This window comes from Nestor notabilis, unplaced genomic scaffold, assembly GCF_000696875.1.
Source record: "Nestor notabilis isolate BGI_N333 unplaced genomic scaffold, ASM69687v1 scaffold14680, whole genome shotgun sequence".
Lineage (NCBI taxonomy): Eukaryota > Metazoa > Chordata > Aves > Psittaciformes > Psittacidae > Nestor > Nestor notabilis.
Genome location: NW_009911725.1, coordinates 19,137 through 35,249, shown reverse-complemented (window position 1 = coordinate 35,249; position 16,113 = coordinate 19,137). Strand labels below are relative to the sequence as shown.

The 16,113-nt window shown below is 39.6% G+C and overlaps 1 protein-coding gene across 1 annotated transcript in view; it reads right to left on the bottom strand.

Moving 5' to 3' along the window:
* Positions 1-2,079: 2,079 nt before the first annotated feature.
* SLC17A8 (solute carrier family 17 (vesicular glutamate transporter), member 8) overlaps positions 2,080-16,113 on the bottom strand; it is a 28,141-nt gene continuing 14,107 nt past the window's right edge. Inside the window, exons 4-12 of the mRNA XM_010016172.1 lie at positions 14,720-14,834; positions 14,167-14,254; positions 11,489-11,575; positions 10,615-10,754; positions 8,951-9,100; positions 6,134-6,266; positions 4,643-4,753; positions 3,090-3,217; positions 2,080-2,479 (exon numbers count right to left, since the gene is read on the bottom strand). Of these exons, the coding sequence (XP_010014474.1) occupies positions 2,141-2,479; positions 3,090-3,217; positions 4,643-4,753; positions 6,134-6,266; positions 8,951-9,100; positions 10,615-10,754; positions 11,489-11,575; positions 14,167-14,254; positions 14,720-14,834 (1,291 nt within the window). The 3' untranslated portion in view covers positions 2,080-2,140. The remainder of the gene's footprint in view (positions 2,480-3,089; positions 3,218-4,642; positions 4,754-6,133; positions 6,267-8,950; positions 9,101-10,614; positions 10,755-11,488; positions 11,576-14,166; positions 14,255-14,719; positions 14,835-16,113) is intronic.

The window sequence follows — 16,113 nt, the reverse complement described above, 5'->3', positions numbered from 1 at the left end:
CCTCTCTGCCGGATTATACTTGCATGGATTCTTGGAGTAAATCCTTTCATAATATGATTTTTGCTATAAGAGTTCTTGCAGAACCACATATGCACACTATGTGACTGGGGAGGGAGGACGGAGCTGTTTAATTAATTTGCGCACATGCGGAGAAGTAGCCGTCTCTTTTTCATAAATTGTGGTGGATGTTGCAAAGTAGTTTGGCAGTATCTGGACCAGCTTTTGTGATAGACTCAAGCTCCTGACATTTAAATTCCCAGATGTTGACTGTAACCTGCAAGAATGAAGATATTTTCTTATACTTGTTCTAAATGTCAGTAGAGAAATAAGCAACTCTAGTCCAAAGCAAAGTTTAGGATTTTGAAAAAGAAGTTCTTCTCTGTCCTAACAGAATAAAGCAGTTTAATAGTTTTTTTAGCAGTTTATTAATGAACTACATTGTGTCAAGGTAGGATTGAGCTGTACCATAACAATACCCCACAATACCTCTATCATTAAATTATCTGTTGATACCAATTAAAAAGTCTTCACTGTAGTCAAATTAGGCATGCATCCATTTACCTCACTTCTTATCCATATATAGTTGCAGATTGGATTTTTCTGGGTAGAAAAGGAACAAGAGAATCAGCTAACTTCCTGGTTTCCCTCTTTAATTATATTTGCAGAAAAGATGTATCATCCATGGATTCAAATGAATATACAAGTGTAATTCCACTCATGGTATTCAATTGCACTTCAACAAAATAGCAAAACACATGTTGTTAGAAATGTTCAAATCTCATGAGCATCACGGTGGCTATATATGGTACATGAGAACAATAATACTGAAACATCACAAAGCACATTGTACACTACACAGGATAGCTTTTACTTGAATTTAATGAGGCAGTAATCATAATGAAAGACAAATTAAATCACAGCTTACTGAAATTCTCCATTCTGAAAAGAGTATTAATGCCACAATGAGTCTCTGAGTTGCAACTATCTGAGAAGATACAGCATGCTCCACTGGTTGATTCTAAAAATGGTAGAAAAAGGCTAAAGCCACTTTATATTGTCAAACATATACTAATGGCGAAAGAAAATTACTTTTAGACATAGGTACTCTGCTAACTCTCAGATGGTACAGTACTTCATTTGCAGCAACAGCAAGAATGAGGCATTGAAAAGTTACAGATACAGAAGTAAAGACTCCACTCATTTAATTAAGGTCATTCACCTAAATGAGGACTGTTGGGGTTGAGGCCAGAAACTCTATCAGTATAGTACTAGAAAAATATATTTGAATTACTTCACAATAATGAATTGAGAAACCTAATCCAAACAGGACTAAGATCTCCTTTTATAAGGATTAATAATATTGCATCACTAACGATGATTTTATATTCAAAATTATTTCATGCCAGCACAAAATCTTTGGAGGGGGAGAAATTTCACAAGTATCCATTTTATTGCCTTATCCGTACTCTGTGGGCTATGCATATAAAGTAGACTGTCGATCAGTATGAAGGAACTGTTGAAGCAATACTGTGCCATCTCTGCTACATGTTCCTCATCCTGTTGTTAAGTGACCATTAGTAATTAATTACAGCCTGCTTTCATAAATATGCCTTTCCCTCCACTCTGATCTTTCAGTATGAGCTTGTATTTTAGCATGGAATAAGCAACTCAAATGCCAACCTGCAGGAATCCTAAAAAGGCAAAGCAGGGCCACTCAGAGCAGTCTCACACCACTGTGGCCCCAGTAACTACATAGATCACTGTGGATCCATGATCTGGTATGACCTTGTCCTTTCTCTGCTCAGATGAGAATATGGGGGCATTCCTTGATCCTACAGTCAGTCCTACAGCTTGCACCAGGCAGGAGCCCTGGCAGGGCTGGTCATCTCATAATAGGCACGAAATCTCCCCCAGGGGAATACAATGGCTGAGTGAGGACTTGGCATCACTTTTCCCAGTCCCATTGCTGTTATCCCTCTTCCACGTAATTAGAGGGGAATTATCACCCCTTGTATCTAGTCACATGGCCAGATATTACACAACTGAATAAGATAATAAATACGGATACCTGATGATTTGGGGCAGCTAGGCAGAAAGGGAGACGGGAGTAGCTGCTATACAAACTTTACAATTTCAAGTATTATGACAAATCTTGAAAATTTCCATTTTCATAATGGTAAGAACTCTGTTCTTCCATGTCTTGAGTCACTTGCTTTTGCTTTCTCCATTCTCTTCTCTGTACTTCACTGTTTTGACTGGTAGCACCATACATTTTCTTTGGACTTACAAAAGTTTCATTGTTCATTTCTGTTTCTTCATCCAGTTCATCTTGATCAATTATGCCACATTTCTCTTCGTTGAGGTTTTCAGGGTCAGCCCATTCCTTCTTCTCCCCAGAAGCAAAGATAGCATAGAATATCACTCCACTGTAATGCACCAGGGCTGCGATCAGAAAGACATTTTGCCATTCTTCACGAGTCTGAAAGAATGATGCAGGTCTCAATAAGTTTGCAGTAAAAAGAAATATTATTCTCTGAATTAGACCGTGAATTAGGACATACTGAACAATGACCATTGTTTGATTCCTGATGTTACAGATAGATAGCACAATTTATGAGAGTCATTAAGAAGATTTTTTTCTTTATTTCATAACAATGGCGAATTAAATAAAACTTAGATATATTTTTTTTTCTCAGTGAATTTTCTCTCTCATATGTGAAATATTCATGGAGTTGGAAATGCAGGGATTTCTCTAACAACTAAGTTAATCTTATTGTAGATTAGTGACTGCTTAGGAACCCCACCAGGGATGCACTGTAGAGGAGTTTCCCTAGTCCTGTAAGCAGTAGTGTGGAGGTATCTCAGAGACTCAGCCTCAGGTAGTATAAAATATCTCCCTACATGGATAATATGTGTATGATAGCTGAGAATCATGGCACTATGATATTATAAAAGTGAATGGTTAAGACAGCAGAAAATAGCTGCAGAGATAGATTGATGATGAAATGGACTTCCCAGGAAGCTTTGAAATGTCTTAACTCTTGTTGTATTACCTAAACCTTTTCCTAGAAAACGTGGAGAAATATTACCTTATGTTTTGTCATTGCACCAACGATGAGTGGGCACACCATTCCCGACAGTGTCCCCACACCATTGGAAATTCCCATCAGAATGCTGGCATAACGTGGGGCTATGTCCAAGTGATTCACGTTGAATCCTACAGCAAATGAGACAATGGTCATCTACACAACATTGTGCCACCAGGCCAACAGTGCTTTCTACAGCCATTCTGTCTGAAGAAGCCTGAAGAGGTGGGAAACCTCCCTACTAAATATATCAGAAAGATATATATATATATACACATATATGTATGTATGTATATATATGTATGTCAGAAAGAAGGGTAGTATTTTCTGGTGTTAAAGATGGAAGATATGTTGCAACTCTTTATTGTTTTTCAAAATGCCCTTTTCCCCACATTTGGGGATCATGTATAGAAAATCAGGGTTTTTTGACCCATTTAAAGTGTCTGTGTTTCCCACCTTCTTATACTGAAACAATGCACTCAGGAAATATTTTTAATTAAGGAAAGAAGGCCTCATATTAGTCAAATGTCTGATATCTTTTTATTTAGGTAGTAGTGGGTTTTAATACATGCTTTCCGATATTTGAAATAGCAGTTTAACATGATAAAAAAACAGACTATAGACCAGTAGGAAAAATTATTGTAGTGTATCTTCTGTGTACATAATTTATTAAGAAAAAAAAAACAAAGAGGAAAAATCAGCTCAGATAATTATCATGCTTTAGGTAATGAAAATTAGTCATGTGAGCTATGGATGATCACAAGAAAGGATGATGAATTCCAAGCGCACACGATTGAATACAGTAAAAAGTTGACTGCTGGGAAAATCTTGCAATAAAAATTGATTGATAGAAATGGCCTGCTATGAAAGGATCTCATAACTGAGTACAAAACTACTGCCCATCTGGATACCCTGAAACAAGTGAAGAGCAGCATTTCTGTTCCTGGTCAGTTTTGTTCAACAGATCCATCTTCTTGGCAGTATGCTAGCTAGATCGGTGGCCTTCAATCTTCATAACAAAAGAGGGTTTTATAATAATGATGGTACTGGTGGACCTACAAAAGTCAATCTGAACTGGTGAGACCCACAAAAGTGTTAAAAGTGTTTTGGAGAAAGGCTGGTTATGGGACACAACAGAGAGAGGACTGACCTAGAAAGCAAAAACCAACAGCTAGGGCTGGGAGTGGGGTTGCAACTGATAGCCTTTGAGCAACTGTTAATTTCAGAGTAATTCTCTTCCTCCTTTTAGGGATACTGTTTATGCAAGAAGAAAATGTGGCTGACACTGCAAAAGTATGTTAGAAAATAACAGCACAAAGCTGATGTAAACTGAATCAATAAAGGGCAGCTTTTTTCAAAGCTTCATGTCGTATGTGCAACACATTTCATAGATACTGAAGTAAATTATTTCTGATATGGGAAGAAATAGTGAATACCCCATAACCAGCTATATTAAGAACAAAGAGAATAATAGAAATTATGACAGTAACAACAGTAAGGATAACGACATCACTTTAATCCCTAATAATAAAACCAAGAATAAGATTAAGTCTTACCTGAAATTGCAAAACCACTGAAGCCTACCGCTAACACCAGAAAGGAAATAGCCACACCCTTTGTATGCGAATAACCAACCACCAAAAGCAAGGTTGCTTCCATCCCAAAGCCTTCAAATGAAACACATGGGAGTGAATTAAATTTAAATTGCTACTGGTCATGGAGGTACTAATAAGGTCTAGCCAGAATAGCAACTTAAAATGAGACAAAATTATTTCATATCTTCCAGCTATTCTTGAACATACTTGGAAGTTTTGTGGATTTGCAGAAAAAAGATGAATATTTATTGTTTGAGAATAGATTTTTTTCTCCTCATTGCTGTGTAAATGACCCAAGCCATTGGTGCAGTTAGTTCACTGAGAAGGACAGGGAAACAATAAGAAAGTGACTCTGTGCAAAGCACTTAAAAGTTCACAAACAGACAAACATGATAGAGAAGGGAGAAAAATACTTCTTGCCTTTAGTTTCCCATGGTTTCAGCAATGTGAGGTTTTCTTGGTAAATAGAAGAAAAAAGCATTTTATATAGAGGCATGCCACCAACACAACAGGACATCCCTGAGCATCACAGAGAACTTCCAATCTCTGCCATTACTGCAAAGTAACATTTCCTAACATATAACTTTACAATCCTTCTGGGGTTTTTTTGGTTTTAGTTTTGGTAGTTTTTTCTTTGTTGGATTTGTGAGGCATTTGCTTTGGCTGGGTTTTTTTGGTTTTGATTTGTTTTGGTTTTTTGGGTTTTTTTTGAATGACACTGAAATTATGCCCTGAAATACAATGAATTTGAGAATCCTTTGTGAAGACGCCTAGCCAAGCTGCATGGCATATCTGACAGCAGGCATCTTTATTTCAGGCAGCCTGTGCAATCCATAAATAATGTAATCAGGAACTGGTAGTGGAAAAGGACTCCACAGGCTATCTGGACTGATTTTTTTTTTTCCTAATTTAGTGTCATCCCTCTATGTAGATGTCATTGATTTTTCAGTTCAGTGACTGAACTGGAAACAAGTTATATTGTGCTGAGTAAAAATTAGTCTGTCCATCTCTTGTCTTTTTTTTATCCACTCCTAACAACCTAAACTTGCCAGTGGGTTCTGCTTGAAATATCCCAGGGGAACACGGCTGGTTATTACAAGACTGTATCCACTGGGAAAAAATCTCTCCAGCACCACAATACAGGGTTAACTTCATTTTTGCAAGATGAGGCCAATTTCATCATACTACTCTTCTGGGCCAGTCCCCATTGTCCTTTTAATTATTAACCAGGCTTCTTGCCTCCTCCCTTTTTAAAAGCATGCTCATGTGAGTAAGGATTTATACCACGAGGACATCTAACATCAATTTTCCATTAAATGCTTCAGATTAACCATCTGCAAATGCAGTCTAGAGTAATTTGTCTCTTGTTACAATTAAACATGGACAAAACTATGTTATTTGTATCAACTGCAGCAACCAGTGAAATACTATATTTTCAGAATCCAACAGTACCTCCACAGTTCATGACCTTCCTTACAGTGGTAGTGGTTAAAATCTTCCTGCTGCGTAAGAAGTCAGCTAGCTGCCCTCCAATGGGTACGATGATTGTCATGACCATGTGAGGAACTGCCGACAAAAGGCCAACCTGCAATTAGACAAATAAGTGCTCATGTCCTCCTTCAGGATTTAGAGGGAAGAGAACAGGAACAATTCCTGCTCTTCACCTCCTTTTTTTCCCCCCATCAGACACTTTTTTATCCTGGTTCCTTCTGTGTGAAGATTGCAGACAGGTCCAACAGGAGCTGCAACCAAGACCTAGGTGACCTTAAACTATCATCTTTAGGGATTTCTCCAAGCTTGAGATGCTTCAGCATACTCTCACCCAGGTCATAGCAGCTTTTCTCCTAGGCCTTCCCAGTAATGGCATTATGTGAGCCATGGCATGGCCAGAAGCTACTGACCTCACAAGCCCTGGTGGGTCTCAGGAAGTGCTGTACCTGGGATATGATGCCTAAAGGACCCTCCTCATGGCGCCATATGCTGTCCAGTCACTATCCCTGACAGACAGGGTCAAAAATAGAGTTGTTTGTTCATGCCTGGGGTCACACAGTGCCCTGCTCAATGAGGCAATCAGTAACTCAACCCTGTCAGGAAGCTGGATCTGTGCAGAGTATCCCTTGGCTGCCCAGTGCCTAGAGCACCAGTGAAGAGGAAAGGGCTTGGGCACCTTCCTTTATTTTTTTGGGGATAGGGTGTTGTTCCTTCCTTCATGAACTGATGCTCTGATGGAGTTTATCATCTCTTCAATGACCAGCAAAGGAGCACAAAAAACCTGCTCTAATTTAACTGGTTAGAATAGATTCACAAAGCTGGGTGATGTCCCTTGTGAGACAGAGGAAGAAGCCAGAGCACAAGGGAGACTATCACCTTAAAATATCATGCAATATCCCTGCTCTTCCATGGTTAAATAAAAAGTTGCCCAGAAGACTGTTAATATTAACTTCTATTGTAGACATCACAAAGCCCTGTCTTATGTGTCCTGATAATGTAGTGCTTTATCTTGGTTGTCATTTGCTTTTATATGTTTTTATTATTCATGTTGTTAAGGGGCTCCTTTCTGAAAATAAGTTTATTCCTGTTACCTGCCACTGTGTAAAGGAAGGAAGCACCTGCACATTATATATTGACTGAAGAACATACAGCATAAAACCTGACATTATAATAGAATTTTACAAATTATTAACTCAGCATATATTTAAAGTCATGCATGCATTTTTAATTTTGTGGGATTAGAGCTGACAAATTGATGCTTATCTTTTAATTTTCACAGGATTACAGAATAGTTGAGGTTGGCAGGAGCCTCAAGAGGTCATCTTCTTCAATCCTCCTGCTCAAGCAGGGTCACCTACAGCAGGTTGCCCAGGACAGTGTCCAGATACCTTCTGAATGTCTCCAAGGATGGAGATTCCACAGTTGCATCTGGGCAGTCTGTGCCAGTGCTTGGTCATCCACACAGTAAAGAAGTGTTTTGTGTCATCTGCAAACTCGCTGAGGGTACACTCCTCCCCATCATCCAGATCATTAATGAACATGTCAAACCGGACCACACCCATTATGACCTCTGGGGTACATATACTACTAGATAATGGCCTCCAAGGGGACTTGGTGTTATTGATCACCGCCCTCTGGGCCCAGCCATTCAGACAGTTTTCAATCCACCTCACTGTCTGCTCAACCAGCTCATATATCAACAGCTTGTCTATGATGATCTTATGGGAGACAGCATCAGGCCTTACTGAAGTCTAGGTACCCAATATACATTGTTCTCCCTTTCTCTACCAAGCCAGCCACACCATCATAGAAGTTTACCAAGTTGGCCAAGCATGACTTCCCCTTTGTGAATTTTCCTCCAAAAGGTTATTACTTTTTCTGTTAGTTCTGGTATTTATCTCAGATATGTGAAAATACTATTTTGCAGAGTTTGAGTGATCAGCATGTCATCTTCTAGAAGCTTTTCTTTGAAGCAGTAATTTAGTAAGAAGTTTGAGTTCATTTTCTAGGATGTGCAGCTACTTCCATTGACAGTCAGTTTTACATTAGTTTTTAATTAGTGAGTTACACAGAGGAGGAACTCTAGCATTAATGAAAGGTAGCTCAGAGTAAACAAACCTAATTTGTCTTAATACCGCTGTTCTTCACCTCTGTGCTGTGCTTGTCCATTCAGTGTCATTGCTACCACACCAGCACTACAGAACCTGTTCACAGGTGCAGAGGCTCCCAGACCATACAGGTAATAATGTTTGTTATCAGTTTGCAGGATTACACTTATTTAAAAATAACTTACAATGTAGCAAGTAGATTTTTAAAAAGAATGTTAGGAAAGCTTTTCTAGAACAATCATTCATGCTTTAAAGAGGGAGTCTAACAATACTTACCTTAATGAAGTGGCAGAGGCAGGGAATTTAAGTCTATACAAAATTTGTCAATTAAAAGTAATGAGGGGGAAAAAGAAAAGAGGATAAAAATTACCTGACTAGTAATGCTAAATATCCATCAGTATACAAAATGTGCATTTCTATTTACTCACTTTGTGGTTTTCATGATATGTGGGGCGTTTAATCAGCTCAATTCTTCAACTTCTCGGTTCTTTCCTTTTTCTGATAATTTGATGTTAGCAAGCTTTTATTTCTATCAGATCACCATAAGTATGTCAACCCAACTACTGGAAATAATCTACTGTAATGATTCCAGAGGGATCAGAAGTTCCTCAAGCACTCTGCATCTGCTAGGGTGAGGTCTGAAGGTCACTGATTCATCTCAGACATTTACCTTGCTTATTGCAAATCCGAAGACTTCTTCAAAGTAAGCAGGCTGACTTATAAGGAGCAAATAGAAGGTCCAGCTTCTGCAAAAGTTTGCCACAATGATTGCATAAACTGGCATCGAAGTGAAAAATCTCTTCCATGGAGTACTAAATTTCTAGGGGGAAAAAAAAACAAAATTGAGTAGGCAGAGGCAGAATAAAGAACCATTATCTTTTAGTATCAAGAGTATCCAGTATATTGCATCCCATCTACATTGCAAATCACTTACAATGCAAGTAAAAAATTAGCGGCTAAACCCAGGTTGAGAATCTTTCTTAGAATAGTTAGGATTTTTAAGATGACCACCGTACTACTATTGCCCTGCTTACTGAAATTACACAAAGTCTTCCGGAATTATGCTATTAGGATAACAGGGTCAATAACAGATTCAAAGAAAACTAGAGAAAACCTTGTGCCATTCCCCATTTTTAGGCATGATGCAGTTTGAGACATTCCACTGACAGGATTGAGAAAAAAGGGTTTATCCAAGTCAAGAAACATGCAGTAGCACAGCAACAAGCAGCTACCTGCTTCAACCTAATTCATTTCATGCAGCAAAAATAGTCTGTGGTAGATGATCAAATTTCTGTAACTTGCCTTTGGCATTTCCAGTTTCTATTTATGCTTCAACACTCCATACAACAGGAACAAAGAACACTTCAGAGCCCTATTCACTTACAATAGAAATCAAATCAGAAGCTGAAATATGTAACTATGTCAATATACACTGACATTGTCCTTTTTAATAAAATAGCGGTTATGTTCTACAAGCAACTGTATGCCTGCAGTCATGTGTGAGCGCATGATGGTGTCCTCTGCAGAAAACCCACTGTACAAGAGAAAACCATGACCTGGAACAAGTGTGCGTGTTTCCAGCCAAGACCTGAGTGACTTCAGCCAAATTTGAGGAGCATGCCCAAAAGGAGAGTCTGATATTTTACACTCTCAGCAAGGCTATTACCAAAAATATGTAGAGAAAAGAGTTTGGAGCTATTTTGTTCCAGAATGTTCAAGAGTAAAAGCCAAGAAGAAACAGTTTATGAAGAAACAGCTTTGGTTTTTACCACTAGCAAAAATAAGTTACCTAAGGTAATAGAGAGAAGTTCGATGAGAAAGTAAGTTTTAGCCTTATGTTTCCAGGATCTTTCAGGATCCTCTCAGAGAAGTCTTAAAACTAGGACCTGAGCTGCTATGAGAGTCAACAGGGTAGAAACCCTGTCCTTAAGCTCTCAGAATTACAATCATCCTTAATAAGAGCTCAAAAGACAGCTGGATAATTTGACATCTGCAGTCAGTTTCTTATTTAGCTATTTCCATTAATATTTTTTCAGACATGCATAATAATTACTCAAGAGACCAGAGTGTGTGGTTTCCCCTCTCCCTACTCCCTTCCCTAGATTAGGAAGGCCCTATATGCCAAGAGCTGAAACAGCACTATGTGTTTTGCCTGTTGCTGAACTCATCCTGTCGAGCTGTGTGACCCTGATTTTTGATTTTCATAAAAGAGAAAATCCCTAAACATTAACAGAAAATAGTTCTGCTGCACTTATGCAGCTAATAGCATACATCCTATGCTCATGTTGTGCAAAGTGCTCACAAATTATAACCAGAAAAGCCCTTTTTACTTACATTTGCACTAGCTAGACTGGCTCCTTCTCCAATACTTGTTTCTATGTATATCCTTTCTTCACTGGATATTGTTGGATGTGCAGCAGGGCTCTCATAGGCATGAAGCAGCCAGAACATGTACCAAACAATCCCAAACATACCTACAGAGGCAGGAAAAGCAAAGTTTGCTTTTTAAAAGCCAACAAAGCCACCTTTCAGTATCTGCAGGCCTTGAAGTTTGTTTCCAAGAGCCAGTTAAACCAAATCTGCATAAAAAATACACCCAGGAAATGAAGAAAATATGGTAACCAAGTCTATATTTTGTGTGTCTGTTTGCAAAGTGTTTGAGCATTTTGTCGCTTGTATCACACTATATACATGGAGCAGAGAAAATGCAGAAGGAAAGCTCTATGTGGGACCTAGGGAAGAAAAAAAGCAGACCAGTCATAACATGATTGCAATCAGTGTAACAGGACTTCACAGTCAGATTGCAATGGCAAATCTTATGGTGTGTCCTGTATCTCCACAGAAAACAGAGAATACAATCTTAACTGGGTTGCTGATGAGCAAGGCTGGGTTTGAGCCAGCTCTGCCACATACCGTGAGGGGAAGCATGAGGCACCGCAGATCAGACCAACCTTTGCAACTGCATCCAACCCTGTCACTGGGTGACCATGGGCTTTAGCCTGATCATTAACATATTAAAACATTTTATAGCAGATGATTACAAAATAAAACTTTCAGAAGCTGCAATAAGGAGGGAATAATTTGGAATACCCATTTGCAACCTCTTCTTTCACCAAAATAACTTTGATCCATACTTGCTATACAGGTTTAACAAAACGGCTGGCACTAGCAGTCTAGTCACAGAGATCCTGCATGTTAGGTAACTCACCATATATGTAAAAGACTGATGACCATCCTATATACTGTACCAGCACACCTGCCAGTGGCATGGCAACCACCGCACCTGCATAAGACCCTGAGGAGAAAAAGGATTAATACAGTGTCAGCTGTGATAGGCACACTCAGCTTTCAGTGCAGATGATCCAGACAGGTCTCACAGGGCAGAACTGGGGGACACATCTGGCTGATTAGAACCACCATGACTTCTTGTGAACATGAGGAATGGGATGGAAGTTTTGGTTTGGGTGGTGGAGGACTGGCCCTCAGTGGTGTGGGATCACCAGTCTCATTTTGCAGTTAGAAGGGCTGTGTCCTGTAGGTAAATGGGATTTGCAAATCCAAGACTGATGGCAAGCCACCATTCAGGTATAAGCTGTATGTATGCACTTAAGTGGGGAATCCCATCTATCCTGATGTCACATGGGGTGAGCTCTGGAGAAGCTAATGGTCCAGGTTTCAGAAGCCGCCATGGTGTCCAAAAATCCTGATGGTTGCAGACAGGCTGGGAGGCTTTTCTCATGGCTCTAGCACCATGACCATAAGTGCTGGTAGCAAAGGGAGTGTTCAGACCAACCCTGAGTCTGCTTAACCATGTTCAGCTCTTATCAGTAGCGGGAATGAAGAGCTGGAATAAATAGGCAAAAGTTGACAGGGGAAAAAAGGATAAAAAAGTGGCCTGTGCTGAGGTTTTTGATTGAGAAATATATAATACTGGTGAAATATATTTCTGAGTGACTTGTAGAAAGAGTTGAGTACTTAAGTGCTTGGAAAGGAATTTCCATGAAGACCCTAGGGAGAATTCATGCAATCTGGATATTTGGTTTCAGTGTGAGATGGTGCCAGTGGCTTCACATGTGAGAAGTTTTGTTTTAAATTATTCTAGGAAATGAGATACTTGTGTTCTGGAGAGTATTACATACTTCAGTAATGAACATTTGTCAACGCTCTACTCATTAGCAAATACTTCTCTGCAATGGTTCACAGTGACCCTTCTCCTTTGTGTAATGCATTTTTCCTATGGCAATAGCAAAGCCCCAGGCTAGAATATAGTCAGAGAAACCAGGAACCTGGTTATCATAGGGTTTGCTTTTCTTTCCTTGTTCCTGTGCACCATTCAAGTGCAAGAATTGGTTATCTGTAGCCACTAAAATGGGTTCCGAGCTGCAGTTTCTTTCTCTACCCAGTGCTAGGACTTCAAGGAGAGAGCATTGAGGCTGGAGAGGCTTCTCTTTTGGTCTGTTCTTCTGAAAATGGAAACACCTAAATAATCACTAAATCCAGAAGTCATTTGTAGTACAAACGAAATTCCCATAATACGGAAATCTGGTGGGTTTTTTTTTCCTCTCCTTTTTAACTTCCTCTTGTATTTTAGTGCTGTTATATTCCCTAGCCTTTCAGTTTCATTTCTGATGGACAGAATGTATTTTCTTGTGACTTAAATTTCCTATTGAATATTTTCTCTTACAGACATTCATCTTCAGCTGGCTTTACCCTACCACCTGTATTTATTTTCATTGTTTTCTCTTCCACTTTTCCCAATTGCTTGCTCTTCAAAGTCCTACTATTTCTGATTTTTCTTCAGCACTATTAGACATCCACTCACTGTTCTAATTCCTCAGTTACAAATGGGAAGGGACACACCAAATACAGATGATAAGGGTGTCTTAGAGGATGGGAAATGACACACTGAAGTAATGAGCGGTGCCTTTGCCTTCACTCCCTATCAGAAATTCCTGCCCTGTACTCTGCATATCTGGACTTTCTACGGAAAAAAACAGAGGGGAAACATTTGAATTATACCTTAGCTTGGTTACATTTAGCCATCTACCCAAATCCAGCCTGGAGCTGGTAAGGAAATACTAACATTCACCATTTCCCCTGGAATTACAAAATGACCTGTGGCAAAACCTGCTACTTGAAGGATGGAATTAGAAGTAGAAAACACTTTTCTTTTTATTCCTTTTCATTAGTGAGGCTGTAAGCAAAACGGTGGTGTTTTCCTTGAGGAACAAGATATAAAACCTCAGTATTTTTCCTGCTTCATAACAAGGTTTAAGGCTTTTGCCAGAGGCTAGAAACATTCCAAAGAGAATGAGAGAGTTGGATTTCTCCCATATTTCCACTAGGTTCCTCTCCCCAGAGTCTTCTGAAATTTCCCACAAGCCATCTTCCAGAAGGCCAGCTGTCAGCATTGGAAAGGGACCCAGAAAAGAGAGTAAATTACAAGCCTGATCATAATTCAAAACAGAGTGAACAGCTAATGGCAAGAAGTTACATCACCTCCATCCAGCCTACAATACTCAAGCCCTTTTAAGGTATTTTTTTAAGTGTGTGCTTGTTTAGGAGGGTCAATTCAATATGTACAATAAATGGAATCCCTAAGGATGGAGCAAATGAGAAAAAAAAAAACCAACCCAAAGTGTAATTTCTCTCATGTGACACCTCTACCTCCATTGTAGTTTACTACGAGAGTCATTCTGATGGTTTGCTTTAAATGATAAAATGAGGACATATTTAGCAAAAAGATTCCCAGGTTCCTGACCTCAGAATACAAGCCGAATGCAACAAAGGACAGAGGCTTTGCACTTCTCTTTAACTAAAGAGATGAATAAAGTGTATCTAATAGAAACATGTACTTAGGTAAAGTATACAAGTCTATCAACTTACCACAGAATGATGTGGTGGCCAACCTGCTTCTCTCCAGTGGAGGAGCCCACTTACTCCACATCCCGTGGCAGGCTGGGTAGGTGACACCCTGGCAGACATTTCACACATCATAAGATTTGCTTTCGCTTCCTTCCTACTTCAAGCAGTTGGTGATACTGTCAAACCTGTCTAGCTGTTTGCCACGATGGAATGATGTAGGAAGGGTTAGGTGAGCCTGGAGGAGCTCTGTTGTTTGGGTATGAAGACATCAAACTAATTTGGTTAATTACTTAAACAGTAATGTGTTCTGAGGTTAAAATGTTGTTTAGTACATGCAGTGGCAGGCACAAATAAACTAAAATAGCTTGAACTGCAGCAGTGGGAACCTAAACTTTTTATTTCCTTTGAAGTCAACTTATAAATCAGTATGATTAAAAAAATTTCATCTAAAAATGAGTAACAAGTAAAGCTATAGATTGATCAGAAAACCTGACCAAAAGACTTCACAACTTTTAGAACCAAATTGCCAAAAACACATGGTACATGAAAAGACCAAAACAGTGAGTGCTCCTACCTCCACTAGACCTTGCATAATCCTTACAAACATCACACAGCCATAATGCACTCTTGCTGCAGAAGGGATGAACATGTTCAGTGTAGATGTTAGGAAGATAGCTGCTCCAAATACTCTATGGAAAAAAGAAACATGAAAGGGAATGTAACTACTGTCCTCTTTTCAGAAGTGACACTGTTCTCAAGTACAGTCTCAAAGACAATCTCACCTACTGCCATCTCATCAAACCAAATACTTGTAAAGTCCCCTTATTGGCAAAAGGGGATAAATCCCCATATGGTCAATACATTTTCTCTGAATGGAACTGAAGTTTTATATATACTGAAACAAAGGTGTCGGATTTTAATTTGTATCAGAGGAAGAGGTACAGGTGTTGGTGTTGGAGGCTCAGCTGTTTATGTGAGTCCTAACCTGAGAGAAGCATTTCTATTCTGGGAAGTACTTCAATCCAGTTACATAAATAGGGTTTGAATCAGGTAAAGTCCAGTTTAAGTGCCTTTCTGAACATGGGAGAGTGCAGGTTAATTCCATTTGCTGCTGCTAGAATGTATGATAGGGCTGGTGAAGATCCACTCCTTTCCAGCATCACTCCTCTAAATAGCAGCTACAAGTGTCCTTTGTGACTATAACATAGAAGAGGCATTTCTACAACCCAGCTTCAGTGAAAAAAGTGATATAAACATTTCATTAGCCTGCTTGGCAAGAGTACTTGCTGCAGTGAGGCACAAGTCAGTCAAGGCTCTAAATGCACCTGGAGCTGAGTGCCTTAGTGAAATTGTTTGCAGCCTACCAGCTGTTAGCACCCATTAGAGAAACAGTCAGCAGAAACCTGTGTGTGCTAGTAATGGATCCAAGCAGCATCCCTGCAAGCCCAGAGCATTCAGAGGCCCTGGCATGGCACTTGAAGCTATGTCTGCCTCGCTCACTGCAGTCTGTGGGAACTTTTCCCAGCATGAATATGGGATTTCTTATGTTTAACTGAAGAGTGGTGCACATTTATCACCCTGTGTCAATAACAAACCACAGTGGCACTAGACATGAAAAACAGCTGGGCTAAAGGGCAATCATTTCAGTATGACATGGGCTACAGGTTTGCCAGGCACTGATGCTGCAGTGCAAGTGAAATGCATCCCTGGGTGCCCAGCTTGTAAAAGGACATCTAGGAACTCATTTGAAAACTGAGACTGCCGCACCATGAAAAACACTGCTAGACTCCAGGAAAGAGACTAGGGACAACCAGCTGGAACAACCATTGAAATTACTGCCATTAGTAGGAATGGTCTTCGCCTGATTGATTAAATTTCGTACATCTTCACATCTGGCTGACTGAAGCCTTGGGTTTCTGTTCTGTGCAACGAATGAGGTTCAATAGCTGTCCTAAGCACTCTCTGAAT